This window comes from Equus quagga, chromosome 13 (genome assembly GCF_021613505.1).
Source record: "Equus quagga isolate Etosha38 chromosome 13, UCLA_HA_Equagga_1.0, whole genome shotgun sequence".
NCBI lineage: Eukaryota > Metazoa > Chordata > Mammalia > Perissodactyla > Equidae > Equus > Equus quagga.
Window position 1 is genome coordinate 39,248,079 of NC_060279.1, and position 26,300 is coordinate 39,274,378.

At 36.7% G+C, this 26,300-nt stretch overlaps 1 protein-coding gene and 1 long non-coding RNA gene across 2 annotated transcripts in view; one reads left to right on the top strand and one right to left on the bottom strand.

Moving 5' to 3' along the window:
• LOC124250144 (uncharacterized) overlaps positions 1–26,300 on the bottom strand; it is a 73,784-nt gene that overhangs the window by 19,511 nt on the left and 27,973 nt on the right. The gene's annotated exons all lie outside the window — the stretch shown is intronic.
• The window catches only part of NUP210L (nucleoporin 210 like), a 91,984-nt gene that overhangs the window by 18,656 nt on the left and 47,028 nt on the right, over positions 1–26,300 (top strand). Inside the window, exons 8-16 of the mRNA XM_046681945.1 lie at positions 779–847; positions 1,415–1,521; positions 2,729–2,869; positions 14,812–14,949; positions 15,433–15,588; positions 19,884–20,082; positions 21,787–21,932; positions 24,253–24,474; positions 25,530–25,703. Of these exons, the coding sequence (XP_046537901.1) occupies positions 779–847; positions 1,415–1,521; positions 2,729–2,869; positions 14,812–14,949; positions 15,433–15,588; positions 19,884–20,082; positions 21,787–21,932; positions 24,253–24,474; positions 25,530–25,703 (1,352 nt within the window). The remainder of the gene's footprint in view (positions 1–778; positions 848–1,414; positions 1,522–2,728; positions 2,870–14,811; positions 14,950–15,432; positions 15,589–19,883; positions 20,083–21,786; positions 21,933–24,252; positions 24,475–25,529; positions 25,704–26,300) is intronic.

Below are 26,300 nucleotides of genomic sequence, written 5' to 3' on the forward strand. Positions count from 1 at the left end.
CTTCTAGTTGTGGTATGTGGGACGCTGCCTCAGCGTGGTCTGATGAGCAGTGCCATGTCCGCGCCCAGGATTCGAACCAACGAAACACTGGGCCGCCTGCAGCGGAGCGCGCGAACTTAACCACTCGGCCACGGGGCCAGCCCGGATGTAGTGTATTTTTGAGAGGGAAGTGTATTCCTAATTAGATTCTATATAGACTGATAGCAGAATAAATTTGTATTTATGCTAGAATTTAACTGAAGGGGATAGTGGGTAGTATGATGTATAAGTGACCTAGACATATCTTTGATGGCAAAGAGAAAACATTTTGGTCTTACAGATTTGCTGCAGATAGTAGAGAACAAACTTGTGATTTTTAAAACTTTCTGCAGATCCCAAGGCAAGTTGCTGGGCTGGATGGCAAGTCGTGCCCTTCCCTCCCTCTCCATCACCACTGTTCATTCCTTGGCCAGAGTGATGCCACTTTGTCCTGCTTTCCATAATGGGCTCCTGTGTAAGAATTTATTTGGAGAAAGGGTTCTGCAGCTAAATGAATATTAAAATCATGGAGCATGATCTTTTATTTCATCTTCCTCAAATTTGAAATTCAAGAATACCTGATTCCTGTGATGACTGTGTCCCTCAGACTTTTATTAGAAGTGCACACATTTAAGTTTTGCTTTCCAAAGGATAATAAAAGAGAAATTTTGTTTGTAGGTTTATTATTTTTTTCTTTGGTAGCTCACATTTCTCTTTCTACCAACTGTCACTCATATGATTTCCTTAAGCAAAAATTAAGATGTCCATATGCGATCTGTGTCTGGACTCCCCAATTGCACCATCTATGTTGTAGAGCCCGGATTTTTAGGTATTTTTAGATAATGATTTTCAGAACGATGAATAGCTTATACTATTTCACTAAAATGAATGCGTTAAAAACTAGAGCGCTTCTTTAACCTTCATTTTGAGACTTAACTAACTTCAAATTCAACCTTACTTTGACATGTTGTCTCACCTTGTTCTGGTTAAATGCTATCCACAAGAATGAAGCATCCTGAAACAGATTGTGAAAACATATGAAGATCCAAAAAAGAATCCTAATGTCCTTAGGCCATGTGAAACAATGAATCTGATTGAAAGAAGCTGAAATCTTGCCTGACACATTGGAAATGAGCAAAATTGTCGTTTCTTTTTGTGTACAGATATAAGTGAGAGTGTTTCTTTATACCTGAGATGAGCTAAGTTAAGCCAGAATCTTTGGAACCCCAAATTATTATACAATTTGATAGAGGAAACTAAAGGATATACTTTGTAAACCGTCTCCATCTTTTAGCCAGTTTTGCTCTTTGAATCGCTTTTTAAGTTTGTATTTTTTAATGCATTGTAGAAAAATGTTGGCCTCTTCTAATATTTTTGTTTCTTGATTTGGGTATAGGTTTCACAGTCCAACCTGGAGACCGATGGAGTCTAGAGGTGGGACAAGTGTATGTCATTACAGTAGAAGTGTTTGATAAAAGCAGCACGAAGGTCTATATTTCAGATGTGAGTCTCTCTTTTGTATTTGTCTCGCCCCTTATATGGATAACTCCTTGAGTTGGCCATCTTTCTAGCTAGGAAGCCTTTTTTTTTCTTTTGCTTCCAGATTTTACCTTTGGAAAGTTACTACTTTATTATTATTATTATTAAATAGTTCTGTCCTTGAAGAATGCTAAACCAGAAATAAAAGATACAATTGGGTCAGAATTATAGAGAAGAGTTGAAGACAGCACCAGTGATAAAACTTTGGAGGGGATCCTCATTCAACAACTTCACTTCAGAAATGGTTACCACAGTTTTGTAGTGGTGAGAGTAGCAGTGAGAACATCAGATGTGAAGTTTTGCATTCATTCTCCAGCGTCCCTTTTTTTTTTTTTTCGCCCTGAGAACTGTCAACTTATGGAACGGCACAAATTACACTAAAATTTACATAAGCTTTGACTCTTTCTATTTCTGATGATTTGCCATTAATGGATCTTTCAAAAACTAGCACCATTTTAAAATTACATCTTTCCATATAAAAGAGATTTTTAAAAGCCCAATTTATAGCCATATATTTTCTTTTTGGTTGTTGTTTTTTTTAAGAGTTTATTTTTTTCCTTTTTCTTCCCAAAGCCCCCTAGTACATAGTTGTATATTCTTAGTTGGGGTCCTCCCAGTTGTGGCATGTGGGACGCTGCCTCAGCATGGTTTGATGAGCAGTGCCATGTCCGTGCCCAGGATTTGAACCAACGAAACGCTGGGCCGCCTGCAGTGGAGTGTGCGAACTTAACCACTCGGCCACGGGGCCAGCCCCTATAGCCGTATATTTTCTTATGATGTAATTTATGAAAAAGATGTCTGTATTAACAGGTGCTGTAACACTACTGTTGTTGGATTATATGTTTGGTGATAAATGTATACAATATTTCAAAGGGAAACTATGTACTGTGATGTAAAAGTCTTGGAAAATATAATCCTTGTATATAATTGTGTATTTGATTATAATTACTGATTGTAAAGATTTAATAAAATATGTAAATATTCTAAAACAAAAATCACATCTTTCCAACTTAGAATTTCCATGAAGGAAAGGAAAGATTTTATTTTTATTTTTTTACCCCCAGAGTGCATAGCAACACTTTTTTTCTTCTTTTTAATGCTTTGCGGATTGAGATGGCTTTAGGGAAAAAACATCTTTTCAGGTTTGTCTTGCTGTTGGGCTCCTTTCCAGAATCTCAGGATTATGTGCCAGTTCCTAAGAGAGTACTTTGAAGAGCAGCTAACTACCGCAAATGGATCTTACCATGTAGTAAAAGCCCTGAAAGATGGTATCGTGGTGATAAATGCATCTTTGACTTCCATCATTTACCAGGTAGGAATTAAAAGGACAATCTTTGAATCCTGAGAACACTGATGAGGCTTGGCTGACTTGTTGATTTGCAAGCAGATAAATGGCCTATCCCACCTTTATCTTTCGCAAAAGCGAAAAAGAAACTGATAAACAGTACATTCAGTAGATTATACCTCCACAAATTTTCTGTTTCATTCTTTGTTATTGCACACGCCTGCATTTATGGTCATTGTGTATAAGTATCATTTGAGGTTCCTTTAAAAAATTATTTCATATACACATTTCCATGTGTCATCAGGTCTACATAGAGTACTTTCTATTCTAAAAATCCAAAGGGTTAATATGCCAATTTATTTAACCATGCCATGAACATTGAATTTTTACTTTATTTCCAGTATTTTTACTATTGTAAATGTCATAACTGAGTATATTGGTACAATTTCTTTTCATTTTGGCTAATTTTCATATAGTATAATACCAGAAATAGAGTTTCTAGATAAAGGGATACGGAATGTATCTGTTTGTAATGCCCCTAAAATGTATAAGTACCTGATTTTTAACAGCCTGCTAAATTTATTTCCCTCTTCCAAACCTACTTTTTCTCCAGTGATCTTTTCACTCAGTTGTTTAAAACAAAATCCCAAGAGTCACCCTTGACTCTGCCTTCTTCCTCACCTTCTACATTCAATACGTTATTGAATGCCATGGCAGTTCTAAAAGTCTCTCAAACCCATTTCTTACTATCCCCACTGCTGTCTTTCACCTAGACTTTCACAGTAGCTTCTTAACTGGTATTCCTACCTTTGATATTGCCGCTAGCTAGAATGATATTCCAAAAACAACAAAAATTATTATGTGTTTACTGTTTAAATTCCTTTGGTATCTTCCCACTGATTTTAAGGTAAAATTTAAATTTCTTAACATGGTTTTATAGGACTCTCTATGACAGAGATCACGAACTGGTGACCTGCAGACTATCTTGGTTTGTAGTCTTGTTTTTTATTTTGGCATTTAAGTTTCTTTTTAATTGGGAAATTTCAAATAACAAGATTTCTGATTCACTAGATTATATGAAAATATGAGAGTGATTGGCTGAAATAGTGGCTACACCATTTAGACTACACTTTCAGTTTGCTCTGTTTTCTGCCATTCCCTGTTATTTTATATTCAGCTTAATAAACCTGTTTGTTATCTACGTGGTACTTGTAGGCATTTGAGTTTGTAACTCTACCTAAATGATTGTCCTATGACAAATTCTCCAGTCTCAGGTCTTGTCACTCTCCCTGTCTTCTATTTCAGCCATACTGAACTTTCAGTTTCTAGAAAGAGCTTTGTCCCTTTTTTCCTCTAAGTTTTATTTTCATTTGTTTATTTTTGCTTTTATAAGCAAATATTGTTCCTTTTCTCTACAACACTTGCTCCGTACTCAATATACAGGGCCAGCTTAAATATCAGTTCCTCAGGTATGTTTTCCCTTCATATGTTCTCAGAGCTCCATGAGCTTCCCAGATCATAATACTCATCATACTCTATTATTATTATTTGCTTCTTTCATTAGATTATAAACTTTGAGGGCAATGATTATGCCTACTTTGTTCACAACTGTTGCTCTAACATCTAGCAGAGTGACATATAGTTGGTACAAATGAGTATTTGTTAAATGAACGAATGGTGTTTGGATTAGTTATGGTCACATATATATCTCTAGTCATTATTAAAATATATCCAGATTTTTCAACAATATTTAATACACAATGATTTTTTTAATCCGTTGTTATGGTATTTCTGGCAGTTTGACTTTATTCTGGAATCACTCTTCAATCACACAGATCCTGCTTTTTATTTATTTATGTATTTATTTTTTACTGTGCAGCCATTAAAAATGATGACACATCTTATTTTCATTGACACAGAAGATGTTGATGATATTATTGAGTGAACAAAACAGGAACAAACATTATATATATTGAGGCCACATATAAATAAAATTATATATGCACATTCACACATATACTTATGGTAAGAGAGATTTCTGGGAAGATATTCACCAAAATGTTTGCAGCAATTAACGTAATTTTTTTTATTAATTTTTTTGTCATGGTAACATTGGTTTATAATATTATATAAATTTCAGGTGTACATCATTGTATTTCAATTTCTATGTAGGTTACATCATGTTCACCACCAAAGACTAATTGTAATCAATTACCATACACATATGCCTCGTCACCCCTTTTGTCCTCCTCCCTCCCCCCTTCCCCTGTGGTAACAGCCAATCCAATCTCTGTCTCTGTGAGTTTGTATGTTGTCTTTGTCTTCTATTTATGAGTGAGATCATATGGTATTTGATTTTCTCCCTCTGACTTATTTCACTTAGCATAATACCCTCGAGGTCCGTCCATGTTGTCACAAATGGCTGGATTTCATCGTTTCTTATGGCTGAGTAGTATTCCATTGTGTATATATACACCACATCTTCTTTGTCCATTCATCCCTTAATGGGCATCTAGGTTGCTTCCAAGTCCTGGCTATTGTGAATAATACTGCAATGAACATAGGGGTGCATGTATCTTTACGCGTTCATGTTTTCATGTTCTTTGGATAAATACCCAGCAGTGGAATAGCTAGATTGTATAATAGTTCTATTCTTAATTTTTTGAGGAATCTCCATACTGTTTTCCATAGTGGCTGCAACAGTTTGCACTCCCACTAGCAGTGTATGAGAGTTCCCTTTTCTCCACGTCCTCTCCAACACTTGTTATTTCCTGTCTTGTTAATTATAGCCATTCTGACTTGCATGAGGTGATATCTCTTTGTGGTTTTGATTTGCATTTCCCTGATTTTAGTGATGTTGAACTTCTTTTCATGTGCTGTTGGCCATCTGTATATCTTCTTTGGAGAAATGTCTGTTCAGATCTTTTGCCCATTTTTTAATTGGGTTGTTAGTTTTTTGTTGTTGAGTTTCATGAGTTCTTTCTATATTTTGGATATTAACCCATTAGCAGATATATGGTTTGCAAATATCTTCTCCCAATTGTTAGGTTGCCTTTTCATTTTGTTGATGGTTCCCTTTGCTGTGCAGAAGTGATGTAATCCCATTTGTTTATTTTTTCTGTTTGTTTATTTTTCTATATTTCTGACCCTGGCCTGGTCAGACATAGTACTTCAAAATATGCTGCTAAGACTGATGTCAAAGAGTGTACTGCCTATGTTTTCTTCTAGAAGTTTCATGGTTTCAGGTCTTATATTCAAGTCTTTAATCCATTTTGAGTTAATTTTTGTGTATGGTATAAAATAATGGTCTACTTTCATTCTTTTGCATGTGGCGGGCCAGTTTTCCCAACACCATTTGTTGAAGAGACTTTCCTTTCTCCATTGTATGTTCTTGGCTCTTTTATCTTTATTATTCACTTTCTTTTCCTTTGGATTTAATTTTATTTTCTTTTTAAAGTTTCTTATGGTGGAAGAATCTTATACTGGATCATTACATCTTTCTTCTTTTATAATATAAGCCCTTCTGCCATATTTTATTGGTCATTCAGACCATTCCTGATACATTGTAAAGGGAACTATATAAGAGTGTGAATACCAGGAGGTGGGGATCATTGGGGGCCATCTTCGAGGCTGGGTTCTCCAAATTGGTCCTGTGTTCTCTTATATTATTAGATTTAAAGATATTAGTGACCCTGTTTTCAGTAATAAAGTGAGCCCTGATAGTCCATGACATTCAATAGCAAAACAGCTACTTAAATTATTACCTGTAGACATTACAGTCAAGTGCATGTAGAAGGCAAGACTTTTGGTTACCAAGTAGTAGCTACCATAAAACATGTTAGTAAAAATCAGGGATCTAATGTGGTTGATTGTTGTTTCTTAGTGTGCTGGATAACATGGGGGAAAAAATGATTAGATCAGGGGTTTAAATCCCCAACTTAAGTTCCATATAAGGAATCTTCTAGAGTATGACTACCCTAGAAGAAGCCTTTATTACAATATTACCTTGTTCTGCAATAATAATACAATTAAAATAAACAATAAAGGGATTTTTAAAAATTACATATTTAGAAACTTTAATAATTTACTTCTAAATAGCTCATACATTAAAAAGGAAATCATAATGGAATGCCATTGAAAATACTACATATCAAAACTTGTGGAAAGTCATACTTAGATGTCAGTGGTTATTTAAATAAACCTGTTAAGAACAACCGATTATCTAGACTTGGGATCTCAAGTTCTTTGTTGTCTGTTTTAGCCTGTATACTTTCCATACATTCTGAGAGTGCTTTCTAAATTGTCTTCCATATTAAACATTTAGTTTTCTACGGAGTTGATTCTGTTCTTTATGGTTGATTCTGTTCTTTACTGTTTTTATTGTGTTTTAAAACTCTTATGCCATTTAAAATTTTTATACATTTTTATCTTATTTTGTCCAGCTCACTTTAAATTTCATCCTGCACTCAGCCATGTCCCTCTTTATATCCCACTTTGTTGTCTTAGCTCTGCTTTTATCTTTTATTTCATGTCCATGTTTTCTCGTGGATACTGTTGAAAATTTATGTTCCCTGCAGTAAATATTTTTCAAGAGTATGTCATCCTCTGCCTTTTTAGGTGATATATTCTCTCCTTTTTACATATATATTATAAAATGTCTTCCTAGGACCAACTCATTTTGTACTATTACCTTATTCTTGAATTATAAGAGTTCTATCCAGGCCAAGCTATGTTTCCTACTTTCGGTAGATTTCTTCTTGTTTCTCTCACTGATCACTTAAATACCATCAGAATGATGCTCTCTCTGTATTCTTTTTTCAGCTTAACACAACACAAATTTATTATCTTATAGTTCTGAAGGTCAAAAGTCCAAAATCAGTCTCAGTGGGCTAAAATATAATGATGTTCTTTTAAACTGAAAGACTTGTTTTCTGTTTATGACCTAGCTACCTTAAGAGAGTGAGGAGAAGAATCAGGGGCATTATTGCAGATGTGAGACTGTTGATAAATATTTCAGGGCTTCCTTAAAAAATAGATAGATCAATCGATAGATAGATAGGTAGATAAGTAGGTAGGTAGGTAGATAGATTTTTGCCTTCAAAGGGAAAACACCGACACAGTTGAGTGTGAGGACTCCATTTCACTTGTATAGATTCACTCCTAAACCTTGCTCTTGTTTTTAAGCATGAGGGGAACGTCTTACCCAAGCATCTTTAAATGTTGTCTTTTCTTCTGAATAGCTTGTCATATCCCTATCATTTAGTTTATGTACTTAACTGATGGATGTCCAAGGCTCTTTCTTTCAGAAACTATAATTTCCATTCCTATGTTGAGAAAACTTTTTTTAAATTTAGGTCGTTATTGGCTTATAACTTTGTGTAATTTCAGATGTACATTATTATATACCAGTTTCTGTATAGACTGCATCGTGCTCATCACCAATAGTCTACTTTTCTTTTCTTTTTTTTAAAGATTGGCACCTGAGCTAACAGCTGTTGCCAATCTTCTTTTTTTTTCCCCTGCTTTTTCTCCCCAAATCCCTCCAGTACATAGTTGTATATTTTAGTTGTGGGTCCTTCTAGTTGTGGCATGTGGGATGCCACCTCAACGTGGCCTGATGAGCGGTGCCATGTCCTCTCCCAGGATCCGAACTGGTGAAACCCTGGGCTGCCAAAGCAGAGTATGCGAACTTAACCACTGGACCACGGGGCTGGCCCCCAATAGTCTAGTTTTTATCTGTCACCATACATATGTACCCCCCCTTTTGCCCATCCTCCACCCTCTTCCCTTCTGGTCACCACTAATCTGTTCTCTTTATCCAGATATTTGTTTATCTTCCACATAGGAGTGAAATCATATGGTCTTTGTCTTTCTCTGTCTGGCTTATTTCTCCAAAAGTAATAATCTCAAGGTCCATCCATGTTGTTGCAAATGGGACGCTTTTGTCTTTTTTATGGCTGAGTAGTATTCCTTTATATATATATATACCACATCTTTATCCATTCATCGGTTGATGGGCACTTGGGTTGCTTCCACATCTTGGCTATTGTGAATAATGCTGCAATGAACATAGGGGTGGATAGGTCTCTTTTGATTGTTGAGTTCATGTTTTCTGGATAAATATCCAGTAGTGGGATAACTGGGTTGTATGGTATTTCTATTTTTAATTTTTTGAGAAATCTCCATACTGTTTTCCATAGTGGCTGCTCAGTTTGCATTCCCACAAGCAGTGTATTAGGGTTTCCTTTTCTCTACATCCTCTTCAAAACATTTCATATCTTGTTAATTATAGACATTCAGATAGGTATGAGGTGATATCTCATTGTGGTTTTGATTTGCGTGGTCTTAATAATTAGTGATGTTGGACATCTTTTCATGTGCCTGTTGGCCATCTGTATATCTCCTTTGGAAAAATGCCTGTTCATATTAAAAAATGCCTGCGCATATCAAAAAATGCCTGCCCATTTTTTGATCAGGTTAGTTGTTTTTTTGTTGTTGAGTTGTATGAGTGCTTTATATTTTGGAAAATAACCCCTCGTTGGATATATGATTTACAAATATTTTCTCCCAGTGGGTGGATTGTCTTTTCATTTTGTTCATGTTTTCCTTTGCCTTGCAGAAGCTTTTTAGTCTGATGTAGTCCCGTTTGTTTATTTTTTTTTTTGTTTCCCTTGCCGGAGTAGACATGGTATTTGAAAAGATGCTGCTAAGACCAATGTCAAAGAGTGTACTGCCTATATTTTCATCTAGGCTTTTTATGATTTCAGGTCTTCCATTCAAGTATTTAATCCATTTTGAGTTAATTTTTGTGTATGGTGTAAGATATGGGTCTGCTTTCATTCTTTTGCATTGTGGCTGGCCAGTTTTCCCAACACCAATTATTGAAGAGACTTTCCTTTCTCCATTGTATGTTCTTGGCTCCTTTATCAAAGATTAGCTGTCCACACATGTGTGGTTTTATTTCTGGGGTTTCAATTCTTTGTCTGTTTTTGTGCCAGTACCATGCTGTCTTGATTACTGTAGTTTTGTAGTATATTTTGAAGTCAGGGATTGTGATGCCTCCAGCTTTGTTCTTTTTTTGCAGGATTGCTTTGGCTATTCAGGGTCTTTTGTTGTTCCGTATAAATTTTAGGGTTCTTTGTTCTATTTCCGTGAAGAATGTCATTGGAATTCTGATAGGGATTTCATTGAATCTCTAGATTACTTTAGGAAGTATGGACATTTTAACTATGTTTACTCTTCCAATCCATGAGCATGGAATATCTTTCTATTTCTTTATGTCTTCTTCAATTTCTTTCAATAATGTCTTATAGTTTTCAGTTTATAGGTCTTTCACCTCCTTGGTTAAGTTTATTCCGAGATATTTTATTCTTTTTGTTGTGATTGTATATATGATTGACTTCTCTTTTTGCTAGTTCATTACTAGTGTATGAAAATGCAACTGACTTTTGTAAGTTGATTTTGTACTTTGCTATAGTTGATTACTGTTTAAATCTCTTTATTTGTGATTGGTCTATTCAGATTATCCCCTTCTTCTTCTCCTTCTTCTCCTTCTTCTTCTTCTTTTTTGCTGAGGAAGATTTACCCCAAGCTGACATCCACTGGCAATCTTCCTCTTTTTGTATGTGAGCCACCGTCACAGCATGGACACTGACAGATTAGTGATGTAGGTCCACACCCAGGAACCAAACTTGGACCACCAAAGCAGAACACACCTAACTTAACCACTAGGCAAACAAGACTTGCCCTCTATTTCTTTTTGATTCAGTTTTGGGAGGTTGTATGAGTCCAAGAATTTATCTGTTTCTTCTAGGTCCAATTTGTTGGCATATAGTTTTTCATAGTATTCTCTTATAATCCTTTGTTTTTCTGTGGTATCCATTGTAATTTCTCCTTTTTCATTTTAAATTTTATTTATTTGAGCTTTTTCTCTTCATTTCATTGATCCTCTCTATTGATTTTTTAGTCTCTATTTCATTTATTTCTGGTCTAATTTTTATTATTTTCCTCCTTCTGCTGACTTTAGGCCTCACTTGTTCTTCTTTTCTAATTCTGTTAGGTTTAGTTTAATATTACTTATTTGATGTTTTTCATGTTTGTTGAGGTAGGCCTGTATTGCCCTAAATTTCCCTCTTGGCACTGCTTTTGCTGCATCCTATAAGAGCTGGTATGTTGTGTTTTCATTTTCTTTTGTTTCCAGTTGTTTTTTTATTTCTCCTTTGATTTCTTCATTGATCTGATGGTTGTTCAGTAGCATGTTGTTTAGTCTCCACATATTTGTGACTTTCCCAGCCTTTTTCCTGTAGTTGATTTCTAGTTTCATAGCATTGTGGTCAGAAAAGATGCTTGGTATGATTTCAATCATTTAATTTATTGAGGCTTGCCTTGTTTCCCAACATATGGTCTAGCTTTGAGAATGTTCCATGTGCCTTGAGAAGAATGTGTATTCTGCTGTTTTGGGATGGAATGTTCTATATATATCTATTAAGTCCATCTGGTCTAGTATTTCATTTAAGGCTACTGTCTCCTTGTTGACTTTCTGTCTGGATGATCTATCCATTAATGTAAGTGGAGTGTTGAGGTCCCCTATATTATTGTGTTGCTGTCAATTTCTCCCTTTAGGTCTGTTGATAGTCACTTTATATACTTTGGTGCTGCTGTGTTAGGTGCATATATATTCATAAGTGTGATATCCTCTTGATGGAATGTCCCTTTTATCATTATATACTGTCCCTCTTTGTCTCTTTTATCTTGAAGTCTGCTTTGTCTAATGTAAGTATGGCAACACCTTCTTTCTTTTGCTTACCATTTGCTTGGAGTATTGTCTTACATCCCTTCATGCTGAGCCTATGTTTGTCTTTAGAGCTGAGATGTGTTTCCTGGAGGCAGCATATTATTAGGTCTTGTTTTTAATCCATCCGGCCACTCTGTGTCTTTTTATTGGTAAATTCAATCCATTTACATTTAGAATGAATATTGATATATAAGGGCTTAATACTGCCATTTTCTCTCTTATTTTCTGGTTGTTCTATATTTCCATTGTCTCTTTTCCCTTATATTTCTGACTGCCATTTCAGTTTGGTGGTTTTCTATGTTAGTTTTCTCAGTTTTCTCTTTATTTATGATTTGTGTCTCTGCTCTGATATTTTGTTCAGTGGTTACTGTGAGGCTTATATAAAAGATCTCATAGATGAGATAGTCCATTTTCTGATAGCCTCTTATCTCTATTAGCCTAAGAAGGTTCACTCTCTTTCCTCTTCCCCTTCTGAGTTATTGTTGTCACAAATTGTTCTTTTCCGTGTTGTGACTTTGTGACTAAATTGAAGTGTTCTTAGTTATTTTTTATAATTTCCTTCCCTTTGTCTTTTATGTTATAATTGTTTACTAACCTATTCTGATATCGAGCTGCAATTTTCTGATTCTGTCTATTTATCTCCTTGCTCGAGGTTTTGTAAACCTTTGCTTTTTAGTTTCAGATGGGAGGGTTCCTTTCAACATTTCTTGTAAGGCAGACCTAGTGGCAGTGAACTCCCTCAGCTTTTGTTTATCCTGGAAAGGTTTTATTTCTCCATCGTATATGAAGGATAGTCTTGCTTGATGGAGTATTCTTGACTGAAAGTTCTTATCTTTCAGTATTTTGAATCTGTCATTCCATTCTCTCCTAACCTGTAAGTTTTCTGCTGAAAGTCCACGGAAAGCCTGACAGGGGTTCTTTTGTAGGTTATTTTCTTCTTGCTGCCCTTAATATTTTTCCTCTGTCATTGACTTTTGCCAGTTTTAATATTATGTGCCTTAGAGAAGGTCTTTTTGCATTGATGTAATTAGGAGTTCTATTGTCTTCATGTACTTGTAAGTCCAGTTCTTTCCCCAGGTTTGGGAAGTTTTCAGCTATTATGTCTTTGAACAAGCTCTCTGCTCATCTGTCCCTCTCATCTCCATCTGGGATATCTATAATCTTTATGTTGCTTTTCCTAATTGAGTCAGATATTTCTCAAAGAATTTCTTCATCTTTTGAAAAATCTTAGTTTTATCTCCTCCTCCACCTGAAGCATTTCTATATTTCTATCCTCTAAATCATTAATTCTGTCCTCCATAGTGTCAGCTCTATTTTTTATGGATTCTAGATTATTTTTTTGTCTCATTAATTGTGTTCTTCATATCCAGAATTTTTTTGTTTTTTTTTTTTTTTTTAGAGTTTCAATCTCTTTGGTGAAGTATTTCTTCTGCTCATTAATTTTATTCCTGAGCTCATTGAACTGTCTTTCTGAGATTTTTTGTAACTCATTGATTTCTTCATTACAGCTCTTTTGAATTCTCTATCATTTAGATTGTAAATTTCTGTGAATTCAGGATTGCTTTCTGGGGACTTGTCATTTTCCTTCTGCTCTGAAGTCTTAATGTAGTTCTTCATGGCGTTTGATCAATTGATCCTTTGCTGGCGCATTTATGATAGTATCAGGTTGCAGATTCCACCTGCCACTGCTGGGGGTGGGGAGTGGGCAGGAGCTGTGTTTCTTTTTTTCTTTCTTTTTTTTTTTTGAGGAAGATTAGCCCTCAGCTAACATTTGCTGCCAATCCTTCTCTTTTTTCCTGAGGAAGATTGGCCCTGAACTAACATCTGTGCCCATCTTCCTCCACTTTATGTGTGGGACACCTGCCACAGCATGGCTTGACAAGCAGTGCATAGCTCTGCACCCAGGATCTGCACCAGCAAACCCTGGGATGCCTAAGCAGAACACATGAACTTAACTGCTGTGCCACTGGGCCAGCCCCTGGAGCTGTGTTTCTGATCCTGCCCTGTCTGCTGGAAGTTGTGCCAGTGGAGCTTCTCTGTGTTAGTATGCTTGCCTCAGCTTAGGGGCAAGTCACAAACACACACACACACACACAAAGGCAGGGCCTCTGTGCTCCATCAGAAGGTCACTGTGGTGCAGGACTGCTGTGCTCAGCAGGGGACCAGCTGAGCTGGTATGCTAGGGAGAGGAGGGGTGTTTTCTTTCATGTGTGTGTGTGGGAAGGTTCTGCACTCATGGGCAGTTCAGCTGAGCTGCTGCACTTGGTGGGGGCTCCTTCATGGGGGCTGAGCTGCACCACTTGGTGGGGAGAATTCCTCATGAGTGGTGCTGCTGCAGCACAGTGGGCACTCCTACAGGCTGTGCTACCACTCCAAAAGCCTTTGGCGCAGGCTGGGCTGCCCTCTCCTCCTCTTATAGTTGCACTGTCTACTATGTGAGAACCTGCAACCTAGATTGCTGCTGCTGGGGAAGAGGAGGGGTCCATTCACCTAGTTCCACTGTTTCCCAGGGATCCAGTTCCCTCACCTTCATGTATATGGCTGTGCGGATCTCTCAGATGTCCTATTGTACTATGTAGGGAATTCTCTGTTGGTTAATGAACATCCATTTAGTTTTAACTTAGAAGGGAGACACAAAGGGAACAACTTACTCCACCATGATGCTGACGTCACCTTGATAAGACTCTTTTGGGGCCAGCCCCATCACTGAGTGGTTAAGTTCAGGTGCTCTGCTTGGGCAGCCCAGGGTTTCACCAGTTCGGGTCCTATACGCAGACATGGCACCACTCATCAAGCCATGCTGAGGTGGCATCCCACATGCCACAACTAGAAGGACCCACAGCTAAAAGTATACAACTATGTACTGGGGGGCTTTGGGGAGTAAAAGGAAAAATAAAAAATAAAATAAAATCTTTAAAACTTTTATTTCAGGAAATTTTAACTACTTTCTCTGATTATTATACATATTTTAGGTCTAGCAAAATCCTTTTATTATTATTGAATCACAATAGTTGTGCTTCTTTAATGAATAGGAACATTTATTTATTTATTTTATAGATAGAAACTGGTTGAGTAATTTATTAGCATACCATTTTGTTGATGCTTTGAATATGAATGTGGATCATAAAAACAGTTGTTATAAAATCTCTTTGGCTCATTTTTTCTGCTCTTATAGAATAAAAATACTCAGCCTATAAAATTTCCAATCGTACATCAGCAAGAAGTGAAGATTTATTTTCCCATCAAGCTTACACCCAACTTTCTGGCATTTCCTCATCATCCTATGGAAATGTTATATCGTTATAAAGTACAGGTATGGTGTCATTATATGAGAATTCACAATGAGATAAGTCTGATTCTCTGATAGCTTAATTTATTGAAATTTGGTTAATATTAAATTTTATTTCCCCCAATCCTAATAATATTACTTGGTTTTTGGTGACAATCAAATCGTACTCTTGAAAACTCTCATCCTAACAAGACTTGGTGTACTTTCTGTCTCTCTTCCATATTATATCCTTTCCTTGTGAGTTTTAAAAAGTTTTGTCAATCTCCCTTGTACGCTTTTTGACATTTTATGATGGTACCATTACATAGCCTTCCTTTATTATTTTCTTTGCCCATTTCCTTGCCCTAGCTACTTTACTATCATATCATGGTTTCTTAATGTGCCCAGAAATAATTTATTATATAGTTTTATTATTTCCTAAACTTTATTTCACCAGATTTTACCTCTTCACTTAAATTCCATTTTTCCTCCTATAGTAATTAAATATAAGGTTGTATTTTTTCACAGGTAGAAGGTGGCAGTGGCAACTTCACGTGGACTTCTTTTAATGAAACAGTGGCCATGGTAACCACTAAAGGAGTGGTGACTGCAGGTCAGGTCAGGGGGAACAGTACTGTTTTGGCCCGAGATGTTCATAACCCCTTTCGATATGGAGAAATTAAGGTACACAACTCTCTAAAGAATCTTTGTATCACCCTTGAGACATTACTGTCTAAATTTAAGTACAGTGACACATTTAAAAAATTTTCCTATTCCAAATTGGCTATATTCACTTATTTATTTGTTTATTTATTTTTAAGCAAGATTGGCCTTGAGCTAACATCTGTGCCAGTTTTCCTCTACTTTGTACATGGGGTGCCACCACAGCATGGTTTGATGAGCAGTGTGTAGGTCCATACCTAGGATCCTAACCCGAAAACCCCAAGCTGCCAAAGAACAGCATGTGAACTTAACCACTATGCCACTGGGCCAGCCCCCAAGTTGGCTATTTAAAAATGATACTCAAATTCAATCTGGAAGTACACGTTCCTTAAATATTTCTGGACCTGGGTTGAATCCTGCTTCACTTAACAGCCAGTTATTTAATGCCTACATTTGTTTCCTAATATTTAAAATTGGGATAATGATAGTATCTACCTCAAAGGGTTATTGTCAGAATGAAATGAGATAGTGTTTACCCAATGCTTGAAATATATTCACTACTTCATTAATGTTTATCTATTTTTGTTATTGTATTTTATTGTTATTATCATATGACCTTTATAGTAACTTTATTTCTAGTCTCATATTTTTGTTTGTCAATCTTGTTTCTAAAATATTGAAAACTCTTTTTTAATGTGTTATATAACCATTTCCTACTTTTCTCCCACTTTTAATATTTGTTAATGTATGTTGTTATTCTCTGCAGAATTTAGCATTTTGTTACCAGTCAGTGAACATTTATGGAGTACCTGTAGGTACTTAACATGATACTAAGTATAATAGGACATTCAAAGAAGCATAACATATCATTCCTACTTTAAAGAATCTAAAGTCTAACTAGGTAGATATAATCACATGAAAAGTTTAATACATAACATTTTAAGTAAATTATATGTGAGATATTTTAAAGCAGTATATGATTGAGAGCTATTTGAATTGTATAGTAAAAGTACTATTAGTTTATAAAAGAAAAATTCTTGTAAATATGACTAGTCAAGACTACCAGGAAGAGGTGGGAACTTGAACAAGACTTTGAAGGATGGAACCGAGCTAAGGTCTAAGGGTCAAACTTAACCCACTGTCTTTTTGGTAAAGAAAGTTTTATCAGAACACAGCCAGTTTCATTCATTTATGTGTTGTCTGTAGTTGCTTTTGAGCCACAACTACAGAGTTTGTAGTTGCCACAGAGACTGTGTGGCCCCCAAAGCCTAAAATATTTGCTATCTAGGGGGCCAGCCCTGTGGCCAAGTGGTTAAGTTTGCGCGTTCCGCTTCAGTGGCCCAGGGTTTTGCTGGTTCAGATCCTGGGCACAGACATGGCACTGCTCATCAAGCCATGGTGAGGTGGCATCCCACATAGAACCAGAAGGACCTGCAACTAGAATACACAACTATGTACTGGGGGGCTTTGAGGAGAAGAAGAAAAATAAAAAGAAGCTTGGCAACAGATGTTACCTCAGGTGCCAATCTTTTTTGTTTTTGAGAAACATTAGCCCTGAGCTAACATCTGCTCCCAATCATCCTCTTTTTGCTGAGGAAGACTGGCCCTGAACTAACATCCGTGCCCATCTTCCTCTACTTTATATGTGGGACGCCTCCCACAGCATGGCTTACCAAGCAGTGCCATGTCCATGCCCGGGATCTGAACCCGCTAACCCCAGGCCACTGAAGTGGAACGTGCAAACTTAACTGCTGCGCCACTAGGCTGACGCCAGTGTCAATCTTTAAAAAAAAACATATATTTGCGATCTGACCCTTTATAGAAAACATTTGCTGACCCCTGCTTTAGGTAATGAGGCGCCAACACAAGTTTTTAGTAAGGTCAATAATATGGTAAAACCTGTGTTTAGAAAGATATCTAATTGTTTTTATAGTCAGACAATAACTATAATATTTTTAAAAAAAAGGAGGGGCTGGCCCCGTGGCCAAGTGGTTGGGTTCGCGCGCTCCGCTGCAGGCGGCCCGGTGTTTCGTCGGTTCGAATCCTGGGCGTGGACATGGCACTGCTCATCAAGCCACGCTAAGGCAGCATCCCACATGCCACAACTAGAAGGACCCACAACGAAGAATATACAACTATGTACTGGGGGGCTTTGGGGAGAAAAAGGAAAAAATAAAATCTTATAAAAAGGAAAAAAGAGGGGCCAGCCTGGTGGCATAGTGGTTAAGTTCATGCACTCCGCTTCAGTGGCCTGGGTTCACGGGTTGGGATCCTGGGCTCGGATCTAGCCTTGCTCATCAGGCCACTCTGTGGCAGCATCCTACATAAAATGGAGGAAGATTGGCATAGTTGTTAGCTTAGCAACAGTCTTCCTTACAAAAAAACAAAAGAAATGAAAGATAGTTGCTGGTGCTATATACTAGTCAGCTAAAATGGATTGAAGGGAAAAAGTGAAGGCAAAGTGTCCAGTTAAGCCAACTAGTGAAATGCTATTGAGAATAGAGAGAAGGGGACAAATAGAGGATTATTTTAGAGGTAGACTTAGTCAGATTTGACTAAGTGGGGTGCGGAAAAGTGAAAGATTTAAAAACACAGTGGTTTCTAACTTTGGCAGCTGGGTGGATAGAAAACACAAGAAAAAGAAAAAGAGGAAGATGAATTCAGTTTTGGATACATTTATTTTGATTCAATTAGGGAGCATCCAGGTGAATGTTTGTAACTGGAATAGGAAATAGGAGTCTGAAGTATGTTGAAAGGTTAGGGCTACAGATAAAAATTTGGAGTTATATGCATATGGTTAGTCATTGAAGCTTTGGAACTGGATAAAATTTCCCAGGAAAAGCATACAGAGTAAGAAGAGAAGATGGATGCTGTGTAATATGGATCTCTTTAAGGGACATGGGGAGAATAAGAGGAACTAGCAAAAGAAACAATAGAAAGTGACAAAAAAGACTGTCTTAGTTCATTCCGGCTGCTACAACAAAATACCATAGACTAGGTGGCTCATGAACAACAGAAATTTATTTCTCACAGTTTTGGAGGCTGGGAAGTCCAAAATCAAGGCACTGGCAGCTTCAGTGTCTGGTGAGAGAAAGCTTCCTGCTTATAGAAGGCTGTCTTTTTGCTGTAACCTCACATGGAGGAAAGGACTAGGGAGCTCTGTGGGGTCTCTTTTATAAGAGCACTAAATCCCATTCATGAGAGCTTTACCCTCATGGCCTAATCACCTCCCGAAGGCCTCACCTCCTAATGCCATCACCTTGGGGTTAGAATTTCAACATATGAATTTAGGGGAGGACACAAATATTAAATCTATATCAAAAATTTTTATTTTATAAAGTAAAAGATATTTTTTAAAAGATATGGATGGGGCCGGCCTGGTGGCGCAGTGGTTAAGTTCTCAGGTTCCGCTTCTTGGCAGCCTGGGGTTCACCAGTTCGGATCCCAGGTGTGGACATGGCACCGCTTGGCAAGCCATGCTGTGGTAGGCATCCCACATATAAAGTGGAGGAAGATGGGCATGGATGTTAGCTCAGGGCCAGCCTTCCTCAGCAAAAAGAGGAGGACTGGCAGATGTTAGCTCAGGGCTAATCTTCCTCCAAAAAAAAAAAAAGGATATCGAGAAAGAGGAAGTGCTCTATATCAGAGAACAGCAAAGGGCCAAATAGTAAATATGTTAGTGTTTGTAGGCTACATACAGTCTCTATCTCATATTCTTCTTTGTTCTTGTTCTTTTTCATTTTACAACCCTTTAGAAAGGTAAATCCCAGGGCCAGCCTGGTGGCGCAGAGGTTAAGTTTGCACGTTCTGCTTCGGTGACCCAGGGTTCGCTGGTTCGGATCCTGGGTGTGGATCTACACACTGCTTGTCCAGCCGTGCTGTGGCAGGTGTCCCACATATAAAGTAGAGGAAGATGGGTACGGATGTTAGCTCAGGGCCAGTCTTCCTCAGAAAAAAGAGGAGGATTGGCGGTGGATGTTAGCTCAGGGCTAATCTTCCTCAAAAAAGAAAAAAAAGAAAGGTAAAACCCATTCTTAGCTTACAAAAGCTAAGAAAATTGTGCACTGCTGTAATTTGCCAGATTCCTAATGTATGGTTTTAGATGCTTTAGAGAGATCAATTGATTAAGGAATAAAATGAGTGGCATGTTCAGCACCTTACACACACACACATATGGTATATAATATATGTTTTTGTATACAAAACATACATATATATTCATGTATGTGTAAATTTAAGTATTTAAGGAAAGCTTTCTTTTCTCCCAAGACTTTCCTAACATAACTTTCTTGAAAGATGAACTTTTTTCCCTCCAGATATATGTCCTAAAACTGAACAAAATGGAACTGTTACCATTTCATGCTGATGTGGAGATTGGCCAGATTATAGAAATCCCCATTGCAATGTATCACATAAATAAGGAGACCAAAGAAGCCATCGCATTCACAGACTGCTCTCATTTATCATTGGATCTGAACATGGATAAGCAAGGTGTTTTTACTCTTCTAAAAGAAGGTAAGAGTAGGCTTTTTATTTCTCCATTCTTTGTCTTTGAACTAAAGGACCAGTCATCAATTCAGAAATTATAAATTATAGTCTAAATTCACATATTAGCTTTCTTGACCATATTTTTATTTATTCTCTCAACTGCCTTGTAGTAGATATTATAATGTAATATAGAAACAAAGGCATAGAAATTGAATAACATATCCAGGGTTCATTGTGGCCAGAGAATATCAGTTTTCAATTTATGTTAAAGTCTTCTGTTTCTAGCCTCAAACTCTTTTCTTCTTTCTTTCTTTAATATATATCATACCTCTTTCTAAGAGGAATTTAGTGCCATTTAATGTATGTATACATTAAATTTATTCAAGAAAAGGAAGTATATTTTTCAAATAAAAAAAGAATATGAAGCGCTGTGCCGGTGGTGTAATGGTTAAGTTCACGCACTCTACTTCAGTGGCCTGGCGTTTGCCAGTTCAGATCCCAGGCGCAGACATACACACTGCTCATCAAGCCACGCTGTGGTGGCATCCCATATAAAATAGAGGAAGATTGGAACAGATGTTAGCTCAGCAACAATCTTCCTCAAGCAAAAAGAGGAAGGTTGGCAACAGATGTTAGCTCAGGGCCAATCTTCCTCACCAGAAAAAAAGATATAAATAAGCTAGCTATCCTTAAAGATCAACATTGTGTTCTGTTATTGAACTTCAAATTTCATCCTGATAGCCAATGTTTTTTCATCAATAATAATGACAGTAGAAGCATCTAACATTTACTTAGCATTTACTATTTGCTAGGCTCTGTTCTGAATACTTTTCATATATTAACTCATTTAATTCTCACAATACATCTCTAAGGTTGCCATCAACTTGGAATTCTTCTTTGCCCTTGCTAGTTATACTATATAACATCTCTCGCATCTCTCTCCTCTCCTCTGTCCTCAGGGTGTCTCTCCTGATTTTTAGACCCTCATTATCTCTCACCTAGAATATAACAATATCCTCCTAACTGTTCTTGCCCTTGATAATCATGGCTTCTAGATGGATCTTTATGAAGCTCAACTTCGATATTGCTTTTCCTGCTCAAAAATTCTGAGAGGCTTCTCATTGCCAGTGGACTACAGCCAAAATCCTTTTAATTTAGTATTCAAGGCCCTCTACAATATAACCCAACCTGCTTTTCATAAGTTCATACTTTGGCTTCATACACAGCTCTAGCTAGACAAACTACTGTAGTTGAAATTTCCCGTATTATCTCCTTCATACACTCATTTGTATCTCATTTATATTTCTATCTTTGTTCATTCATTTGTCAGCTTGAGGTACTCCCTTCTACATGTATAAACCTTCCTTGATCTCTCCAGCTAGAAGTAATCTTCCTGTTTTCTAGATTTCTATAATGCTTATCATTTTCTACTAATATTTTAATTTATGTAAATATTCACTTTCCCCTTCTAAACTATATATGCCTTGAGGTCAGAACCTTTGCTCATATTTGTATCCTCACTGTACATAGAATTGTGTCTTACATGATAAATATCTGTTAATAGAAGGAACAGATTTTTATATCAATGGATATAAACAATTAGGGCCTAGTAGTTAGTATGTGAGATCAAGATTTTTTTTAATGTATTAAAATTATTATATTTCTTTAGACTTATTTCCTTGAGAATTGACTGTTTATTACCCTACTGAAGCCATGTTTTTTGATTTGCAGGTATTCAAAGACCTGGACCAACTCACTGTTCTAGTACACATATCGCAGCCAAATCCCTGGGCCATACTCTGGTAACAGTGAGTGTGACTGAATATGAAGAGTACTTGGAGAGCAGTGCCACATTTGCTGCTTATGAACCCCTAAAGGTGAGATATGTCATAGTAAGGAACTGGCATGTCTTTTCATGGACCCCACTATGTCTACTTAGGGGCTTCCTAGCTGTCTGTGATCTCTATTAAAGATCAGTGATATGTGTGTTCTCTTCACTTGCCGCTCTCACTGTTAGATCTACAGCTCTCTCATCAAACCTGAGTATTAGGGAGGTTAGTCCCTCTGCCACAGGAATATCTTTAAGTTTTATTGGCAAGTTTGAGATGTTCCTCTTTCTTTCTTCTTTTTACTGAGCGATCAAATATGTAAAGTACCTAAAGTACACTAATCTTAAGGTACTATTTGAATTTTTACAAATGTACATATCTCTGTAAACACTACCCTGAATAAAATATAGAATATTAGTATACGCTCTTTTGGAGAACTCTGAAAGGAAACTATATCCTAGGGAGGGAAGTCAATCATCTTTTACTCTTTATACTTATAGATTTTCAGCACAACAGTCATTATTTTGGGCCCCAAGGATTGGTCCATTATAATTGGGACATTATGACAGGTGGTGGTTCAAAGTAAAAGTAGATAGAGCCTGGTATGCTTTCTACATATTTGATTCCTTCAGAAGCTAAAATTGATGTCTATAAGTTCTTGCTGATAGATACTAATAAGTCCTGACTCAATGCCTCTTGGAATAAGGAGGCACCCCTAGGGGAAAAGTTAGCATGAATGAAAGAAGCAAGGTAAGTTAGTAATTTTAAAAAGATAACTTGCTCACTAAAATTTGAATTTTAAGTTGGCTTCATTGCACATTGTGCAGCGTTAAGTGTTAAACATATGTTTCCAGCATATTTCATTTGTTTTCTTAGTGGATGAATCATCCTACTTGCCTAATTAAGTGAAAGTGCTTGGCTATGCCTCATTGTCATTTCATTTGTTTTTTTCTTACTTTTGTCATTATCCTTAGCCTTATTTCATATTTTTTGAATGTCCACAAATCAGATCTCCCCTGAATGGAAAACTATCCTTAAAGGAAAGAAAGTAAGATGATGATTTTCTTATTCTACCTAGTGCTTTGGTCATACATCTTTCCCTTTACCTGCTGAAAAAAATACATATGTTCTACCTGTGTTATAAATATTATGTTTCAGTACATGGTATAGTTCTCAATTTTTCCTTTTACATATCAGTCCAACTCAGCTGATCTGATTAGTTTTCAACTATACATCTAGGAAAAAGGAATAATTTCTGTTTTACTTTCTCAGGTAGGCCTTCCGTGAAGCCTCTGGCTAGTTTCATTTCTGGGCTTATATGACATTCCGTACTATGCCTCTTTGTCACAATCATTATACTCTTTGCCTACTTCAAATCTGTCTTTCCCAGACTGTGAGCTCCACTGTGAGGCAGGACCTTATTTGGCTTTCTATTACTATATCCCCAGTGGGCCATCAATGAATACTTGTTGAATATATATATAGTTTAAGAGAATACTGCCATTAGACATAGGAATGTTTAATTTTAATAGTCTTCAGTAATAAATATGATTGACTAGTTCAAGAAAGAAATACTAAAGCATGGTTTGCTTACATTTTTAGAATGATTGCTTCAACTCTGTACTTTATTTTGTGACATAGACAGTGTGTGCCATACCAAAATAAACCTACACTTTGAGAATACTTCATCCCCCTAACACCAGTGTCCTCATCAATAATGGGATACAACTCCTCTGTATACTGGAGTGAGTAATACCTGTCTTGACTACCTCTTAGGTGAGATTTCTTTCAGAAATAGGATGAGGTATATAAATGTGTTCTTTTTATATCTCTAGGGCAGAAGTTCTTTGATACTTTAGTAAAATATCCATTTAAAATGCTTATGCAGTTATTTATACCTTTTATGTGCACAACATTGTACTAAATACCACTGAGGAAGAGAAATTCTTTTGTAAAATGTGGGTGTAAGATATTCTCTTCTCTTAAGAAGTTTACATAACTGCAGAGTATAAGAATTATTAGACATACATATGAAGCATTTGACACACTTAAATAGCACTAGGAGATGAACAAGTGTACAAGTGAATGGTAAAGAGAAATACTCTAAGAGCTTAGAGGATGCACAAGTGGTTGTGCTCTGGAATGATTAATGGGTAATGTGACACATGAGCTAGGCTTGAATGCTAGGTAGGATCTAAATTAGTACAGAGGTTGAGAAGCATTCCAAGTGAGAGGTATGCCGTACATGTCTCTTAGTTTTGGAATTAAGTCTAATGTCATTTTCAGCAGTCATATAACCAGTTTTTCACTTTAGAAAACTGTTGAATTCCCTAACCAATCAGGGATTAATTTCTTTAAATGTCATCAGGCTCTAAACCCCGTGGAAGTGGCATTGGTAACGTGGCAGTCTGTGAAGGAAATGGTATTTGAAGGGGGCCCTCGTCCTTGGATCTTGGAGCCCTCCCGATTCTTTTTGGACTTGAGTGTGGAGAAGACAGAGAAAATTGAAATAACACAAGTCTGGCTGCCAGCTAAGAGAAAACAGAACCAGTATATCTACCGGGTCCTGTGCCTGGATTTAGGAGAACAAGTAGGAAAATGATCTTTTTCTAACATTTCTTTAGCAATAATACTCCAAATCTTTTGTACTTCTATCCATTCCTTTTCAGATTCTAGTGGATTTAGTTTATGAACTAGATAAGAAAATTCTTATTATTGGTTAAAGGATCTTTTTTTTTTTCAACCTTAGCATCCTTTAAATGTACCCAAAGGTTTTGGTTTGCTCATCTAAGAATTATAACAGTTCTCTAACTAAATGGTTCAAGATATTTTTGTGTGATGAGTTTATTTCAATTACTTTATCACTATCATTTGTTTCCTTGTTGTCTACAATAGAGAATATATGATTTCCCACCTCCAAAGAATGTGAGGAAGGGGAATTTAAAGTGTCGTCTATGGTTAGCAATTTTGAAGAACCAGTTAGAGCTGTGCCGATAAGAAAATAAGTATGTTGCCCTTTATCAGTTGAATTAGTTTTGCTTATTTTTAGAGGTAGTGATGGATCTATCCACAGCTGTGCCCTGCTTTTATCAAAACCAGTAAAAAAGTTTTGTAGTTTGACTAGGGTTGAGAATTCAGTGTGTGACTATGAAACAGCCTGGCTAACCAGCCCATAGGGAGTCGATGGATGATTTTAACTTAACACCTATGCTATGATCAATTGAGTTTCTTTTTAATACCTCTAGTGAACTTTATTGTATATATGAGGAGCTATTAGTAATTTCAGGCCTAAGTATCCCCTTTTGAAGCTCTAACTTCTTTTTGTTTTCATCTTCTTTTATTCATTAGTACTTCCACCAGAGATGAGTTGAAACACAAATTAGTTTTCCCACTTTTTACCAACTGGTAACAAAAGATTTGGTGGAGGAAAAGACTGAAGTAACTGATCAGAGTTCAAATTTTTAAATATTCCCTTTGTTTTCAAATTTCTATGATACCCTTGTTTCTCTTGGCACAGATAATTAAGAACTATAATGTCCAAAGGGACTCTATACTGGAATTTGAAGAATTCTAACGCATTTAGATTGGCGCAACTGACGTCAGGTGTCTACCCAAATTATCTCTTGCTCTGATGTTTCCTTAAAGGTTCTGACATTCCGAATTGGAAATCACCCGGGTGTCCTGAACCCTAGTCCAGCTGTAGAAGTTGTGCAGGTACGCTTCATATGTGCCCACCCTGCCAGCATGTCAGTAACCCCAGTATACAAAGTGCCAGCTGGTGCCCAGCCATGTCCTCTGCCACAGCACAACAAACAACTGGTAAGTATAGTGTTTCCAACCAATTGGCACTTTTGTCTTCCTTGCTTTAGAGATACATGGTCTGAAATATAGCTTTTGTCTTATTAAAGTTAAAGAAACTCTTTTACTTGTTATTCATTCTTTGACAGTGTCTGAGAAGAGGTGATTAAACTAGGTTAGAATTGGCTACACTCACTGACTTTGCTTACTGTACTTAGATATATACATAGTCAGCTTGTAATTACGGCAATAGCCAGTTGAGATCACTCTACATAAGTTCCAAACAGTTTTGCTGAATATCCTTCTCTACCAAATCTTTTATTAGTGTTATCAGTAAGTAATAGAATGTACCTCTACTCCAAACCCACCGTGAAGAATAATGATAAGCAATAAGATAGCCAGTAGATGGGCAACAGGGAATGAGGAATAGTTGAGTTATATAACCTAGAAACTAGAACATCAGACTGTATACTAAATGAGGTTGGCTATAATTCCAAGCATGGAAGAATAGAAGTTATTTCTTAGCCTATACAGAACAGAACAATCAATTAGTTATTTCCATTTTACAAATGAAGAAACTGAGGCTCCTAGAAGTTGAATAATTTTCCCAAAGTCATA